Source organism: Xiphophorus hellerii, chromosome 5, assembly GCF_003331165.1.
Source record: "Xiphophorus hellerii strain 12219 chromosome 5, Xiphophorus_hellerii-4.1, whole genome shotgun sequence".
NCBI lineage: Eukaryota > Metazoa > Chordata > Actinopteri > Cyprinodontiformes > Poeciliidae > Xiphophorus > Xiphophorus hellerii.
The window spans coordinates 788,927-804,675 of NC_045676.1; the positions used below are offsets into that span (position 1 = coordinate 788,927).

Sequence of the window (15,749 nt, forward strand, 5' to 3'; positions counted from 1 at the left end):
TTTGCATTCATCTTAATTTTGGAGGGATTATCAATCTGCTTCTACTACCATGCAGCCCAAATGAGAAAAAACTATCTTCCCCTCAATTTTGTTTGACATTGTTTTGTACTAATGTAATCATGAAGAAAACGTTTTTGTCTTATATATATACGCTATAATTTATTGGTCCGTTTTCTACTAAAATCAGACTATTTTATTGATTTCAATAAAATGTTAATATTTTTTGTTTACTACCGAGGAGATAAAATAAAAAGGAACAAAAAGTTTGCTTTAAAAATGCTACATAAATATGATCTTTCTCAACCAATGTCCGGTTTTGCTCGACCCAAATGACGCTGACTCAACGCCCCAGTGTCGTCACGTGACGCCGCTTCGAGGAGCACTTCCATTGGCTGGAAGCTCCCACACAGGAGGAGCTGATCCGCACATTTTCCTGCAGTTTGTCACCGAGTCTGAGTCCTGGCATGTAGTTCTGGGCCGAGCCGAATCGAGCCGGCGGGGAAATCACAGCATCACTGAGAGCCGCACGCAGCCGCGCGCCCCGGGCAGCAGGGAGCAGATTGACCGGAGGGACAGAATGAGCCAGAACACCGCGGACACGAGCACGCTATGCCTCTTTGATGTAGATGGCACGTTGACGGCCGCGAGACAGGTAAACAAACAAACAAACACCTACGTTCATAGAAACACGTCGCAGATGCTAGAGTGACTTCCGGCTCCACGTCCCGACTCTGTCCGCCTGTTGATGAGCTTCCGGGAAACATAATACACACTTGGTTCCGTTAAAAAGCTAAACTCACGCTGTTTACATAAACGTATTTAAACAAAATTTTAAATAAGTATATTTTATGTTTTCTATTATTTATCTTTATAATGGCTTCTTCAAACAGGGAACGGTTTACTAGCGTCTACATGTAACAGGAAGTATCTGGCGGAACACAAAAACTGAACTCCCTTGTAGTTTTTTAAAACCCCATCATATAGTTTAGCTAAAATATTTAGTTTTGCCCTTAAATATGTGGCTGTTTAGTCATTTTAAACTGTTGTCATATGATCAATCAATAAAAAGCATGTGTTTATTAATTATGAGTTCGACCCAAAAGCCCCAGTTTCCATTTATTTCCGCTAGCATCCTGCTAACTGCTGAAACCTGGTCCAGTAAAGAAGTACTAGACCAGTGTCTCTTTGTTAGTTTATTAAAGACTGCTTGTTTTAACACTAAGATTAATAAAATAACTTCTGACAAGACTGTTATACTTGTAAAGTAGCATTAATGAGTCCCAGCCCTTTGTGTTCTGCCTACAGATTATCAGAAACATCCGAGCAGCTTGATGGTTTTTAGAGGAAATGTTGCAAATAAATACAGCTGGTAAGAATTAGGACACCTTTCACCTCTTTTTACCCAGAAAAGTACATTAACAAAACAAAATCTCTCTGCGCTAAACCTGCAGCAGCTTTCATTCTTTGACATCAAACCTATTAGAAATTACTGGAGTGAGACAGTTTCTCACTCACAACAGCAAATATTAACTTTTTATTATTATTCAACTTTTCTGTTTGTGAGGGTTTTATTGTCTTAAAGAGCAACTATTGTATAAATTTTACTTTTTAGAGCGTTGCATCATGTTATGTAATTCCCTCATCAAAACCCAACTTGGAGTTTTGCTTTGATTTTTTTCATGCATGTTTGAGAAATCCTTTAATCTCCATGGCAACCATGTGCAAAGAGCCTGGGTGGACCTAGCTCCGCCTTCAGGGCGCTGCTCCTCCTCTGAGCTGCAGTTTCCAGGCTAACAAGCTTCAGCTTAACAGAGCAGCGCTTCTCTGCGACTCCCTCACTCGGCTCCAGAAATTACAAAGTCATATTTGATGTATATAGAATTTTTATAACAACTGAAGTTAATATGGCCACATGAATGTGCTCTAAAATGGCAATATGTGCCTGGAAAACATGGAAACCTGCCCCTTTAATCACTGACCCCGCCTCCACCTCCAAGCCCCACCCACTGCATGTTTTACATTAAACATGGCCTGTTCTACTAGCTGTCAGCTTATGAGAGCGCCCCCTGGTGTTTGTCTGTGTTTCCAGAGAGTGACTCCAGAAATGAAGGCGTTCCTGGAGAAACTGAGGACTCGGGTTCGGGTCGGAGTGGTTGGTGGCTCAGACCTCAGTAAGATCAAGGAGCAGCTGGGAGACGACGGTGAGGAAGAGTAGGAGCTCAGTGGGGTCAGAGGTGAAGGTTTAGCCGTTCTGGGTTTGACTTCCTGTTTTTCCGTCTCAGTCATCCAGAAATCAGACTATGTGTTCGCCGAGAACGGCCTGGTGGCGTACAGACACGGACAGCTGCACTCCGTCCAGGTGAGTCACCTGGTGCACAAAATGTCCTCCAGGGGGCGCTAACTGGGGAAGCTAACTGTGTCGTTTGTCTCTCAGTCTATCCAGGCCCACATGGGAGAAGAGCTGCTGCAGGATTTCATCAACTTCTGTCTGAACTACATGGCCAAGATCCAGCTGCCCAGGAAAAGGTACCGACCCAAACCAACCCGGTTCTGATGAGACATTTATGTAAATATTTATATAGATATTTTAATGCTTGATGACAGTTTCTGTTTTGTTTTTTTTCCTGATTTTTCAAGTTACCGTTCCAGGAAACTGTTTTATCCTCTGTCTTCAGTGGCTATGCTAACTAGCCTTAGCATTCATGGCAAACTATTAGTGAACTAGCTGTAGTGTAGCTCAGGAGTTCATTCCATGCTATGGTCCTGCAGAGAGAATTAACTTCTCGCTGGGAAAATGCTGCAAAATAGCAGAGACCAAGGGTAAGCATACACAAGCCTGATTGACAACGCCAAGCCCCTCCCCTGGTTCTGATTGGTTGTTTCTGATGGAGCAGCGCAGAAATGGAAGCTGATAGTTAGCCAGTGGAAGCTAATGGTTAGCCTTTCTCCTCAGAGGTACGTTCATCGAATTCCGGAATGGGATGCTGAACGTCTCTCCGATCGGACGCAGCTGCAGCCAGGAGGAGCGCCAGGAGTTCTACGAGCTGGACCAGGTCAGAACCGCATGCGTTTCCCAGAATTCAGCTGCTTCATGCCGCTGTTCTCGCTGGTGCGGCAGCGTAAAGCAGCTTGTGTTTTTCCTGCAGAGAGAGAAGATCCGGGAGAAGTTTGTTTCTGTGCTGAAGGAGGAGTTCAGAGGGAAGGGGCTTTCGTTTTCCATCGGTGAGTCCGCTGCCCACCGATCCGGGCCGGTTTCTGGTGACCCGATCCGGTCCGGATTGGCTGACGATCCAGTTGTTCCTCTGCAGGAGGGCAGATCAGCTTCGATGTTTTCCCTGACGGCTGGGACAAGCGCTACTGCCTGGACATCGTGGACAAGGACAACTACTCCACTGTCCACTTCTTTGGAGACAAAACCAAACCGGTGAGAACGCTGAGGTGATCCGGTCCGATCCGGTTCAGGTCTGACCCAGTTCGATCTGAAGGTGTTCCAGGAACAGCTTCAACATTTGGAGCATAACTACTAATTAAGAAGCATGTTGTCATTTCTTCAAACCGAATCTGACGGATCTTATTGAGCTTCGAAGCTTCAGACCAACAGAACGAAAAATGATTGAACATTTTTAAAAACAAAAATCTGAAAAGTGTGGCGTGCCTTTATGGTCAAAGCTCTGCAGACCAAACTGCTGCTGTTTCTCTTCAGCAGCTCAGAAAGTCCACACACTGAATCTAATTCTGAACTTTGACTAGGCCATCCTAACCCTGTGCTGATCTAAACCATCAGAACACCACCCATCTTCCCACAGCATAATGCTGCCACCGCCATGTGCAGGTTTTGTATGTAGTACAACTGCTTTAAGCCTCTCCAGAACGTTCTGCTGCTGGGTTCTGTGGAATCAGAACCAGAACCTCTGCAGATTCTGAATGTCTTTTTGGTTTTTTTGGGGGGGTTCAGAGTGAAGGAGCTGAAACTTTTAGATTCTAATCTATGAAAAATGTAAATTTGAATTATATTTTCTAGTTTATAATTCTGTTCTGGTTGAAATGTCGTCCGGTTTGGACCGGTCCGGTTCCGCAGCAAAACCCCTAACCTCCTGCTGCTCCTTGCTCCCCTGCAGGGAGGAAACGACTTTGAGATCTACAGCGACCCGCGGACCATCGGCCACGAGGTGTCGAGTCCCGAGGAGACGCATCGCCTCTGCCAGGAACTCTTCTTCTCCTGAAGGGGGCGATGCAGCCTGAACTGGACCGTCTGGTCCGGGACGCTGGCTGAGAACATGCAGAAGATTTTAGTTTTTTTTATTTCTCTGGTCCGGTCCGGTGGTCGGAACCAGCTGGGAAACCTGGTCTGATGTTCCTGAACTGTAACAGCTGGAAACTCAATAAATCAGGAAATAATGCTTCTGTTTTCGGTTCTGGGTTCTTCTCCAGAACCTCCCGGTTCCTCCAGAAGGTTTTGGTCGCATTAACAATTATTTCCAAAACATTTTCAATAAAGAAAAAACTGAATTTAAAATGACTAAAAAGCAAAGAGATGATAAAAGTCAGCTAAATGTCTCTGGTTTTCAGGCAGAAGAAACTTTTCAATCTAAAATATAAATTTATACTTAAGGTTTCCTTCAGATGGTTTTACTGTTTAATTTATAATAAAAGTGGGACAACAATGGAGCCTTGAGGAACACCGTGGATGATTAACAGCGACTCCTCGGATCAATTCACGTCAGGTCACATTTGGACTGTCTGGTTCTGGTTCTGTATCTGAGCCCGGATCTGTGCAGGGTAGTCAGTATCTGTGGGGCTTGCGGTGCAGCAGGAACCGGTTCTGTCAAAGAACCTGAACTTTTAAATGGGTTCTGTGGTTCTGGAACCAGAGAGATTTTTGCTCATCGATCTGTTTGTTTTCTGACCGACGCAGAACGGTCCGACCCGGCGGCGGTACGACCCGGGTCACTGTGTCTGCTGGCCGCTCCTCCTGACGTGATGCAACTTTCACCTCTGACCTGGTTCTGTTGGCCAAAGGGGGAGGGTTCTGCTGTTGTAGTGAGGAGGATCTGGGGCGGTTCTGAAGGTTCTGGTTCTGTCCAGTCACTCTGGATCATTCATTCTGGAGAAGATCTCTGTTTGAACATCAGAGCTTCATTAGAACTTTATTGATCGTTTAATGTCGGTGATACAAAACCAACCACCGGTCCGGGTTCTGAAGAAGAGGCGGGTCCAGGTCTTCATGTCCTCAGAGTTGTTGGTGCAGGCAGAAACTACAGCAGTGAGTTGCCATGGAGACGTGAATTGAGTCCAGCTCCAGGTTTTCCAAGGAGCTGAGAATCTGAGCTTTTATTCTGAAACCACAACATAGAGCAACATATATAAATCTACAGACATAGAGCTACTGGCATATATCTGCAAACATAGATCTGTAGATGTATATCTGGTCCACTAGGCTGTGAAAACTTTTACAGTTTTATATAAAACCACCAATCAAAGCCGTGAGGAACCAACAGTTTCCGTCTCCATGGTGATCTCTGGTGGATCCGTCTCCATGGTGATCTCGGGTTCATATTATGGGCTGTTTCTCTGTGAGCCGGGTTTAGCCGTCCTGTAGGATCCGTAGAGGAGCAGCTGAACATATCTGGCTCTGTTGCCATGGAGACTGATCCAGATCTGAAGCGTTGCTGTGAGTTTACTCCGCCCACAGTGGAGCGACATCATTTATCTAAACCAGTAAAGCAGCACCAGTCGACCAATTTATATGAGGGGTGGATTCTGACCCGGATCCAGTGGTCCGGTTCTGGTTTTCCCTTATTTCCAGTCGGGCAGCAGCGTGGACAGCCTCAGTCCAGCTCCGGGTCCTTGCTGTCTTCACCACCACAGGACGAGTGGCTGCTGAGGTCGGCCACGCCCGACTCCAGGTCGTCCTCCACGTCCGGACTCCTCGGTGACCCAGAGGGGGCGGAGTCTACTTTCTGAGCCCTCTGATTGGCTGGCTCAGAGCTGCCGATTGGTCCAGAGTAGCGGGTGGGCGGGTCCGGCCCGCTGTGTGTGACGGAGAGGCGGCTACTGCTCCTCCGCGCCACCGCTGTCTTCTCCCACCTGATTGGTTCCCCTGTGAGCGCCGCCAGCCTCTGCAGACAGGAACACACACAGAGGTTCTACTATCAGAACTACACTAGAGGAACAGAATCAGTCAGAACCATACATGTTCTTTAAAAACCCAACAGAACCTGGCTGATCAGATGGTACTAGCATGAGAACCTGCTAGAATCATGAACACCAGAACTAGACCCAATTTGAGAAACAGTTGCTGTCCTGGTACCGTTTAGGCGGCCATCTTTACTGCCATAAACAGAACGCTGTGGCGGCCATCTTTACTGCCATAAACAGAACGCTGTGGCGGCCATCTTTACTGCCGTAAGCAGATAGCTGTGGCGGCCATCTTTACTGCCGTAAGCAGATAGCTGTGGCGGCCATCTTTACTGCCGTAAGCAGATTGCTGTGGCGGCCATCTTTACTGCCATAAACAGAACGCTGTGGCGGTCATCTTTACTGCCAGGAGACGGCTATGTTCTTCTGCGTGTTTGATTGGTAGCATAAACGATCACTTGTAAAAAATTGGTTGTCAGTAAAAAATCAGACTCATCAGTTTAGCGTTTTGCAACGTTCTGGTTTTCCTAAAAAAATAAATAGAGTGAAATAATTATGCGTGTTTTTAAATGAATTTCTTCTAAAAATGATTCAGAGTACTTTAGTGTGTATCAATGAGAACTTGGATGCTAGATTTCATTGTTTTATCCATCCAGATATTTTTTCACTGCTAAAACAAACTGAACTTTATTTTGAAAACCTGGTCCGGGTCCAGCTGCCGGCTTCTGACTGTTGCCCATGCTGAAGCTCAGTGTCCTAGTTAAAGGTGCGTTTGTGTGCTGTATGCCTTGTTCGGAGTGGTGGGCGGTCCCTCCGGCCGGTACCTCCTGCTGATTGGTCAGCTCCTCCTCCAGCTGCTGGGACTCCTCCCTGACGGCAGACAGGAAGTCAGCAGGTGACTGTCGTGGGGGCGTGGCCTTCTCCAGGTGGCTGTAGAGGCCTTTCCACATCCTGGAGAGAAGCAGCACCGTTAACCCGCCGCTCCATCCATTCAGACAGTAACGCTTCAGGCCGAGCCGCAGTTCCTCACTTGAAGCAGTAGGGGGAGGTGTTGGGCCTCAGCACGCCCTGACTCTGGCTCAGCTCGTCCTTGTAGAGCGGGTTGGAGAACCGGGACCGCTCCGACCACAGCTGGGGCCACACCGAGTGGCTGCGCTCACGGAGCCTGGAGACCAGAGCAGAACCACCGTGAACCAAACCGGTCCCAGAACCACCAGGAACCGCAGCGTGGGTGGACTCGGGCGAGCCCGGTGGTACCTCATGTCCCGGCGCTCCTTCTCACTGTTGCCCAGGAAGGTGCCGTACTGGCAGGAGTAGACGTGGGAGTGGACGGCCACCAGGAAGCGCTCGTTGAACTGGAAGGCGCAGGGGAACTGCTCCGACAGCTGCCACACACACTCCAGGAACTGGTCCAGGACCGGGGACACCTCCTTCGGGTCGCCGTCCAGGTGGGCGTACCTGCGGAGGGCCACACACTGAGAGCTACCCGCAGGGTACTGACAGAACCAGGCAGGAAGAATCCAGTCCTGGTTTTAGAACTTCCTGGTTCTGATCCTGACCCGGTTAGGCTCACAGACCTGTGAGAGAACTTGTGTCCAAAGGAGACCCAGTCCTTCTCGATCAGCACCTGGAGGAGAAAAAGGGGATGAGGAGGAGGAGTTACAGGATATTACTGGAGCCAGCGGGATTCGGACCGGTACCATGAATCCTCTGATGGTTCTGTAGAACGGGTCGAGCAGGATGCTGGCCACAGAGCAGGCCTGGGCCGTCCGGTCCCACCCGTCTGAGCAGTGGACCAGAACGCTGACACCTTCATCCGCCACGGCCTGGACAGAGAGACGCGGACCGGGTCAGAACCAGGACTGGGTCAGAACCAGAGGATATAGAGTAAAACTGAGTGAGATGATGGAGGTATCCACACCCTCTCCTTATTGGTTAATTCAGACCTTGGCGATGAAGACACCGGCGTCCAGAACCGCCTTGATGTGTTTCAGCCAGCCGGAGCTCTCCAGCCCCCACAGGAAGTCGGTCATGGACGGCGCGCGCATCTCCCCCACTGCAGCGGGAGAAGAAGAAGAGCAGCGCTACGTGAGGGCCGGCAGAGCGCTGCGACGACGCCGGCAGAGCGCTGCGACGACGCCGGCAGAGCGCCACGCACCGTCCAGGATCTTCTGCTGGCTGCTCCTCATCACGTGAATGTTCTCGATGCCGATGAAGAGCAGCCGGATGTTGGAGTAGTGGTCCTCGCTCTCGTAGCCCTTCCCCGCTGCGCGGTTCGCCATGGCGTTCAGCTGCACACACACAGGCTGTAGCGGCCCTCACAGTGTGTGTGAGTGTGAGTGTGTGTATTACCTTGGGCCGGGTGTCCACCACGTAGATGAACTCACTTCCTGGGTTGGCCTTCATCACGGCCTGCAGCATCAGCTCGTCCTCCTGGCAGCGGCCACTAAACCCCGACAGCGGCTGGCTGCACCGACACACCGCCGCCTGCAGGGGGCGACATGCAGCTGCTGATGCTGAACGTGTGGGTGTGTGTGTGTGGGGGTGTGTGTGTGTGTGTGTGTGTGTGTGTGTGTGTGTGCGCGCCACTGACCAGCGTGTCCTGGTGAAAGTAGGACAGAGCCGGGAAGCGACCTCGGCTCCTGAACCTGGAGCTGCCCACGATGACGGCAGGCGTGGCCGACTTTGGGACAAACAGCTCAGCGGGGTACGTGTCACACACCTGCAGCACACACACACACACACACACACACACACACCTGGAATCAGAGACATGCTGGCAATCACGAGTTCTAATCTTGGTGTGTTTGCTGGTGTTTATTAGTTAAATATTGTTCAGTTTTAGTTTAGTTTTTATTAGTGACAGGCCCAGTTTCAGTTTTATCATACTGAGTTCAGGTTTCATCAGCTGTTTACAGGAAATCTGACTCCATGTGGATAATAAACCTGCGACGTGTTGACATGTTAAACATCCTCTCTGCAGATCAGATTCATGGTTCTGGACTAAAACCCATTTAGTTCCACTTCTGACCAAGCAGCTGATATTTATTGTTTTATCAAAATTCATCTAAATCTATTTTTCATTTTTGAAAGAACGTGTTTGTGTAAAATTACAATTTGACCCGGTTTGTTCTTATTGGTTCTGGAATCAGAACCTCTGATCTATGAGCTTCTCTGTGCTGATGCGAGAGCAGCTGCGGGGTTCTGGTTCTGCTGACCCGGTACTCGCTGTTGGCTGCCGTGGCGACCCACAGGTTGTTGGGAACGCCCATCCTCCTGTAGTCGGCCTTCAGGTCGATGAAGCTCCAGGATTCCTCGCGCTCCTCCTTGTTGGCGTTCGGGTTGAAGGACAGGCAGTAGAGCTCGCTGTACCGCACTGAGAGGAAAGGTCAAAGGTCAGCCGGGTCGAGTCAGCTGTCCTCCGTCCAGCCAGCCAGATGTCACCAGGACTTCTTCATCAACTGTTCTGATCCAGACTTTCAGAAACCCAGAAGAACCAGGGAAAGTTCTGGCTGCTGGGACGGAGAACAGGAAGCAGGATCGAGCCGAACCCGGACGGACACTCACCGGGTCGGGACAAACGGGTCAGGGAGGCGTGGACCTCCAGACAGTCGCGCTCCAGCAGGAAGAGGAGCTGGAAGACCCGAAAGTCCTTGCAGCGCAGGACGAGAGGACTTCCTGTGGGCGTGGCCGGCGGTCGCTCCACGCAGCAGACCATGCTGTGCAGAACCTGAAACACACACACACACACACACACACGCACACAGCGTGTTTATCTGCAGAAACAGGAAGTCAGCGGCGCCGACTCATCGGTTCTGGGATGTTAGACAATCACTTCCTGCTGCAGCGAAAACAACAAACATGGTCGGTTCTCTGGTTCTGATCCAGCTGACGCAGTCTGCGTTCAACATGGCGCACCCGTTGCCATGGAGACAGATCACCTGGTTTCATGCTTAGAAAGGTCCAGTTAGAACACCAAAGTGTCAGCTAAACCAGGGGTTCTCAAACTGGGGGTCGGGACCGCCAGGGGTCACAACATGATTTTCAGTGATGTCATCCATAAGGTGTATGGAAAGGCAAAAGGGACAAAATTAAAGGGGCAGTATTATGTGAACTTGACTTTTTAGAGCGTTGCATCATGTTATAATGTAATTCCCTCATCAAAACCCAACCTGGAGTTTTGCTTCAATTCTTTCATGCATGTCTGAGAAATCCTTTAATCTCCATGGCAACTATGTGCAAAACGCCTGGGTGGATCAAGCTCCGCCTTCAGGGCGCAGCTCCTCCTCTGAGCTGCAGTTTCCAGGCTAACAAGCTTCATCTCCACAGAGCAGCGCTTCTCTGCGACTCCCTCACTCGGTTCCAGAAATTACAAAGTTAGATTTCTTAAGTCATATTTGATGTATATAGAATTTTTATAACAACTGAAGGTAACATACTCGATTATGCTATAAAATGGCCCTTTGTGCCTGGAAAACACAGAATATTGTCCCTTTAAATAAATATATGATCAAATATATAAATGTCTCATTAAATAATGTTCAGTAAAATTTCTTTTAAACTTTAAAAAATTCAATTAAAATAAATTCATAAAAATTAAATAAATAAAATTAAAATATGCAATTATTTGCATCTATTTATTTTTAAATCAATGTTATTAATCAATGTTATTTTGCCCTAAACATCCTCCTGATTTCCTTCCAGCTGTGCTGGGAAACCCAAACAGAACCAGTAGGTCAGGCAGAACAGAAGAGAACTGCTCCAGGAGGAGAACCGGATCAGAACCGGAACAGGTCTTACCCATGTCTCCCTACGGGTTTCTGGGTTGTTCTCCACAAAGATGGTGTGAGTGGCAGACAGGTAGAGCGTTCCCACGGCGGCTGTCCTCTGGCCCGAAGAACGCTCCAGCAGACGGACGTTCTCCACCTGACAGGGCACACAGGAAGTTCACTGGTCATACAGGAAGTTCACTGGTCACACAGGAAGTTCACTGGTCACACAGGAAGTTCACTGGTCACACAAGACGTTCACTGGTCATACAGGAAGTTCACTGGTCATACAGGACGTTCACTGGTCATACAGGAAGTTCACTGGTCATACAGGAAGTTCACTGGTCACACAGGAAGTTCACTGGTCATACAGGAAGTTCACTGGTCATACAGGAAGTTCACTGGTCATACAGGACGTTCACTGGTCATACAAGACGTTCACTGGGCACACAGGACGTTCACTGGTCATACAGGAAGTTCACTGGTCATACAGGAAGTTCACTGGTCACACAGGAAGTTCACTGGTCATACAGGAAGTTCACTGACGGACAGGTAGATGGATGAAAAGATGGATGAATGTATGGATGAATATGGACGGATGGATGATAAGAATTGGTCCTGAAGAAGGGAAACAGAGTCTTCCAGAACAAAGCAGCATCATGATGGAGGATCACTGGTAGACATCCCATAATGTCTCCCTGACATTATGGGATGTCTACCTGACACCACATAATGTCAGGCAGACATCATGCCTGGCATTATGAGGAGTATTATGGGATGTCTGCCTGACAGAAAAGCATCTTACCTGAGAAAAATATTTTTATTTTTAACGGAAGGTTTCACCACATGAATCCATTATCGGACATTGCGTTAAATTCTCCTGCTATTCCCAATATGTATTCCTAAAATGAGGAATGTCAGGGTCCAGACTGGACGATGATTTAAAGGAACCGTCCTCCTGATCAGGACCCGGCAGGTAAACAGATCAAATGTCACCGAGAGAGAAGAAGCAGCGAGTCCGTGGACCTACCTTGGGGGTTCGGATGTGCTCCATCATCACTAACATCCAAGATGGAGGAGATGGAGAGGAACAGCAGCCTGATGCCTTGTCTTCGTCTGCGGTTAAATTCCCACATTCACACCGAGAACAGAGCCGTATTTCCCGCCGCTGCTGCTCCAACCCTGCCCGGGAATCCTGTCCATCATTCCCGCCCCTCCGTGTCTCGTCTTTGTTCGGATGAGCCGACTGACAGCGGGCCCGCTGGTACCGATTCCTCTGTCGGTACTCGGGTCAGCCCCTGCCTCTGACCGGACACTCTGATGTCACGTTCAGGACCGTTACAGCGCTAACATCCGTCACAGATTTTCAAAATAAATGTCAGCTGTAAATATAAGATGTATATAATCGCTTCCAGGCGTCATCGGCTGAGGACGTGCACCTGAAAAGGTGTTTTCTACACATGGACGTTTTTTTTATACACAAAATATTTATAATATAACGAATTATTATAGAAAAAGGTTGCAGTTCTGCGTATTACAGTCTTTATTATGAAAATCTTCCCTGTATCCCTTTAGCTTATGCTGGTAGCTTTACACTCGTTCACCTGCGCTCTGATGCATTATTAAACGCTGAAGCTTGTGCTACGACATAACAATGCAACAAACATTAAATAATAATGACAGATAAATTCATTAAATGTTACAACAATGAATCGGTTCATTTAAAATACAGATCAGAATTGACCAATTTTGATCTGTATTTTGGTTCTAATGCTTCCCGGTTCTGTTGTTTTAACTTTTCTTCCTTTGAAACGTATAAAAACATACTGATTACATTAATATAAGTGATTTTCATTATATCACATATTATATATAAGCTGGCATATGATACATAATTATCATATTATTAAACTACACATTGTCAGTGTTATATATTATAATATCAGTATTATAATTTCTAAATTGTGTTTAAGTCTGAATAGCGGGAGTGGATGGATATTATCAAACACAATTAAAACCATATCAAAAGCAGGAATTTCTCTTATCTTCATGCCTTCTGACAAAAAAAAAAACGGAATAAAAATGAATAATCATACTAAACAATTAAAAAATGCGGCAAAACTTTAAAGTGACTCAACATGTCAGTGTGAAGCTGTGATAGGACCTGAAAAATGTGAAGAAATGTAACGGAACGCTTTTCAGGACATCCAGCAGTTAGTCTTTCTTCGGCCTCTAGGTGGCAGTAGTCACTATTATAACTACTGGTAAAGCTGGTCAGACGCAGTAAAGTTAATTTTATTTGTGTATTTCTGATTACTGAATCTAATCCGTTATAAAATTAACCCAACACACGAGCAGCACGATTAATAAAACACATTAAAGCAAAAAAAAAAAAAAAAAAAAAAATCATATAAAAATGACAGTTTAACTGTCCGTTTTATATCATACAGACGAAGTTAAAAAGATAAGTATTTTTTCATCAGGTATTCCTCCGCCAATATATATAGTGCGTGAGCCATGTGAGTGGGTGACCGGTCCACTTCACTGATTGGCTGCCAGCCGATGAGACCCGAGGACTCCTCCGGTGATCGCCGTCATCCACCGGAACCAGCTGGGCCCACCTGGGAGCGCGGTTCGGCTGGGTCGGAGGATTACTGGAGGAAACGTGAAGAGTCTGGTTCCTGTGGAGTCCAGGTGGAGGCTGCAGGTTGCGTGGCTCCTGCTGCAGCAGACGGTAGGTGTACTGACTGCGGGATTTTACTGTTTATTAGAAACAAGATGGGAAATGATTTATTTTTACTGAGGTTAAACATCACGAAGCTGCTAAGAAACAGCAGATTTTCCACTGAGGAAGCAGCTGCTGCAGTTTTATAGCAGGGTAAATATTTTTAATGTATTTTTGTGAACCTGAGAAGTTTTTGATTAGCATCTTTTTAATATGATGCGGTTTCTTTAATGAATGAGACGCACTGCGCTGTGTCAGTGCATGCCCGGTTACCTGCAGCTACAGGCCAGGTGTCCTCTCTCTGTCCACTGTGTCTGCAGCACCCTGTCCCTGTGTGTGATGGACATTTGTGCTGCTGCTGCATTCTGGGTGTTACATAACAGGTTGTCCTCTGCATCATCCCGCAGGCCTGGCCTGGATTAAGTAAGACTCTGTGGCTCTCAGGAAACACTTTCAGAACCTCTAGCTGCCCCTGATTGGCTCCTCAGTCATTTCAGCCTGAAGAGAAAAAGAGAAACTGTAATGGATTTGTCCGCTGCTGGAGGCTGTGTTGTTATGAATGAGTTTTTAGTGTTGCAGCCATTTAATTAGATTTTTCTGAGACTCAGCTGTAAACATAGACCAGGCTCCTTATGCTTCTCTCAGCTCTTTGCTGGCAGATGGTTTAATCTGGGAAGTTTCTTTCAACATTTACTTTTTATTCTTTGAAATATTGACATATTTTTGCTTCTATATTCAGTTGTATTTTTTTAAGTCGCCATCTGCATTCTTCCTTAAATAAGTCTTGTATAATAATACATATCTTTATCCTCATTAATATTTTTAAGTCCTGACTTTGTTTTACAGTTTATTTCTTACTAATAAAATGCAATGCATTGATCCATATTTTAGCTTGATAACATATAATTCAACCCTGACTTATGCTATCATCTGATCCCACAGAAAAAGATGGACAAATATGTGTCAAGTTTTGTTTTAGATGTTTGATTTGAAAATGTTTTCTCCTTAAAAAGAGAACATAATTATTTAAATATGAAAGAAACTAGTTTTGGATTAAACAATCCCACTCAGTTTTGTCCATAAAGTCTGCTGCTGCTGGGTTTAGCTTTATAAATCTCCTCTGGGTTTGGCTGATCTTATTTCATTTTAGTTTTTACCACAGATTAAAGCCTGCGGACGTTTCCTGTTCTTGCAGATTGTCCCGTTAAAGCAGAACAGCCTCGTCTGATGCAGCCACTCCTTGGTGAAGTTGTGATTGTGCTCTCCGGCTCGTCATAATTGGCATTTTTGTGTCTGGATGTCAGCGTGGAGCTGAAAGCTGAGCTCTGCTCAGACTTGTTGCTGGGATTTAATCAGTAACTGCTTTTCATTTCTTCTATTATCCATAAACACACACTAAAACAACACTAGCTGCTCTGATGGGATTTTCTCCTGCGGCTTTAAGCCTCAGTGACAGTTTAACCTCTTTAACCACAACCACAGTTTGACCGCAGGTTCAGTCACGTAAACCTGTTCTGCTGCTTGACAAACTTTCTACTCTGAACTTATTTCTCAAAAACGTTGAGCCATGGATTTGTTTGAAGTTTAACTGAACACCAGCGTAATCCATGAGAAAAAACTACCAAAGCTAAAACGGAGCCTTTAGCTCTGCTAGCTGTTAGCTTTTGGTAGCTTAGTTCTTTTTGTGACCCTTTTCACTCCCACTTTAATCATTGCTATGTTTCACTGTAAAAATCTTATATTATTAAGAGTTATAACATGGAGCCTTTGTGCTACAAACCGGAAAAATGCAAATGACTTAGCTAGCACCTAGCTGTTAGCCACACGTAGCATTTAGCAGCTAAAAGGCAGTTGGTCGAGAAGAAAATAGTTTTAATAAAGTGGATGATGTTAAATAATCTGCAACATTACTTTTATTTAATGTAACTGTTGTTACCAGAGAGAAGTTATGATAAAAGGTCCAATAAAGTTTTGCTAACAGGCTAATGGACATAATCTCTATAATGTGAAAATTGCAGTTAGCTGTTAGCCACATGCAGCATTTAGCAGCTAAATGGCAATTGGAGACAATATAGTTTTAAAATGGTGGTGTGTTGTAAATTATCTGCAACAATACT

The 15,749-nt window shown here is 46.3% G+C and overlaps 3 protein-coding genes across 5 annotated transcripts in view; 2 read left to right on the forward strand and 1 right to left on the reverse strand.

The window, feature by feature from the left end:
- Positions 1-394: 394 nt before the first annotated feature.
- On the forward strand, positions 395-4,400 carry pmm2 (phosphomannomutase 2). Its single transcript, XM_032562819.1, has 8 exons — positions 395-652; positions 2,090-2,201; positions 2,283-2,359; positions 2,435-2,526; positions 2,954-3,053; positions 3,147-3,222; positions 3,309-3,424; positions 4,119-4,400. The coding sequence occupies exons 1-8, from the start codon at positions 578-580 to the stop codon at positions 4,221-4,223; spliced, it is 753 nt and encodes a 250-aa protein (XP_032418710.1). The 5' UTR covers positions 395-577; the 3' UTR covers positions 4,224-4,400.
- Positions 4,401-5,133: 733 nt separating this feature from the next.
- mtmr7b (myotubularin related protein 7b) lies at positions 5,134-12,232 on the reverse strand. 3 transcript variants are annotated; one of them, XM_032562815.1, is made up of 14 exons: positions 11,938-12,231; positions 10,939-11,064; positions 9,706-9,868; positions 9,357-9,514; positions 8,732-8,860; positions 8,491-8,625; positions 8,297-8,429; positions 8,085-8,194; positions 7,839-7,964; positions 7,716-7,765; positions 7,396-7,596; positions 7,169-7,303; positions 6,963-7,089; positions 5,134-6,119 (listed from the first exon to the last, which is right to left on the reverse strand). In XM_032562815.1, the coding sequence occupies exons 1-14, from the start codon at positions 11,971-11,973 to the stop codon at positions 5,829-5,831; spliced, it is 1,920 nt and encodes a 639-aa protein (XP_032418706.1). In that variant the 5' UTR covers positions 11,974-12,231; the 3' UTR covers positions 5,134-5,828. The 3 variants fall into 3 exon arrangements, with proteins under 3 accessions (XP_032418706.1, XP_032418707.1, XP_032418709.1); XM_032562816.1 differs by having other exon boundaries at positions 5,958-6,119; positions 6,839-7,089; positions 11,938-12,232; XM_032562818.1 differs by having other exon boundaries at positions 5,958-6,119; positions 6,926-7,089.
- A 1,278-nt stretch (positions 12,233-13,510) lies between these two features.
- The window catches only part of LOC116719947 (microtubule-associated tumor suppressor 1 homolog), a 40,110-nt gene continuing 37,871 nt past the window's right edge, over positions 13,511-15,749 (forward strand). The window contains exon 1 of the mRNA XM_032562809.1: positions 13,511-13,641. The gene's annotated coding sequence lies outside the window, so the exon portion shown is untranslated. The remainder of the gene's footprint in view (positions 13,642-15,749) is intronic.

What these genes read in the sequence shown, in the direction of transcription:
- pmm2 (XM_032562819.1), top strand. Translation starts at nt 578, where the DNA reads ATGAGCCAGAACACCGCGGACACGAGCACGCTATGCCTCTTTGATGTA. An exon ending in ATCCAGCTGCCCAGGAAAAG is followed by an intron (nt 2,527 to 2,953) that starts GTACCGACCCAA and finishes CTTTCTCCTCAG; the next exon opens with AGGTACGTTCATCGAATTCC. An exon ending in GGGGCTTTCGTTTTCCATCG is followed by an intron (nt 3,223 to 3,308) that starts GTGAGTCCGCTG and finishes GTTCCTCTGCAG; the next exon opens with GAGGGCAGATCAGCTTCGAT.
- mtmr7b (XM_032562815.1), bottom strand. Translation starts at nt 11,973, where the DNA reads ATGTTAGTGATGATGGAGCACATCCGAACCCCCAAG. An exon ending in TGGTGGACACCCGGCCCAAG is followed by an intron (nt 8,430 to 8,490) that starts GTAATACACACA and finishes GTGTGTGTGCAG; the next exon opens with CTGAACGCCATGGCGAACCG. An exon ending in GAACCATCAGAGGATTCATG is followed by an intron (nt 7,766 to 7,838) that starts GTACCGGTCCGA and finishes TTTCTCCTCCAG; the next exon opens with GTGCTGATCGAGAAGGACTG.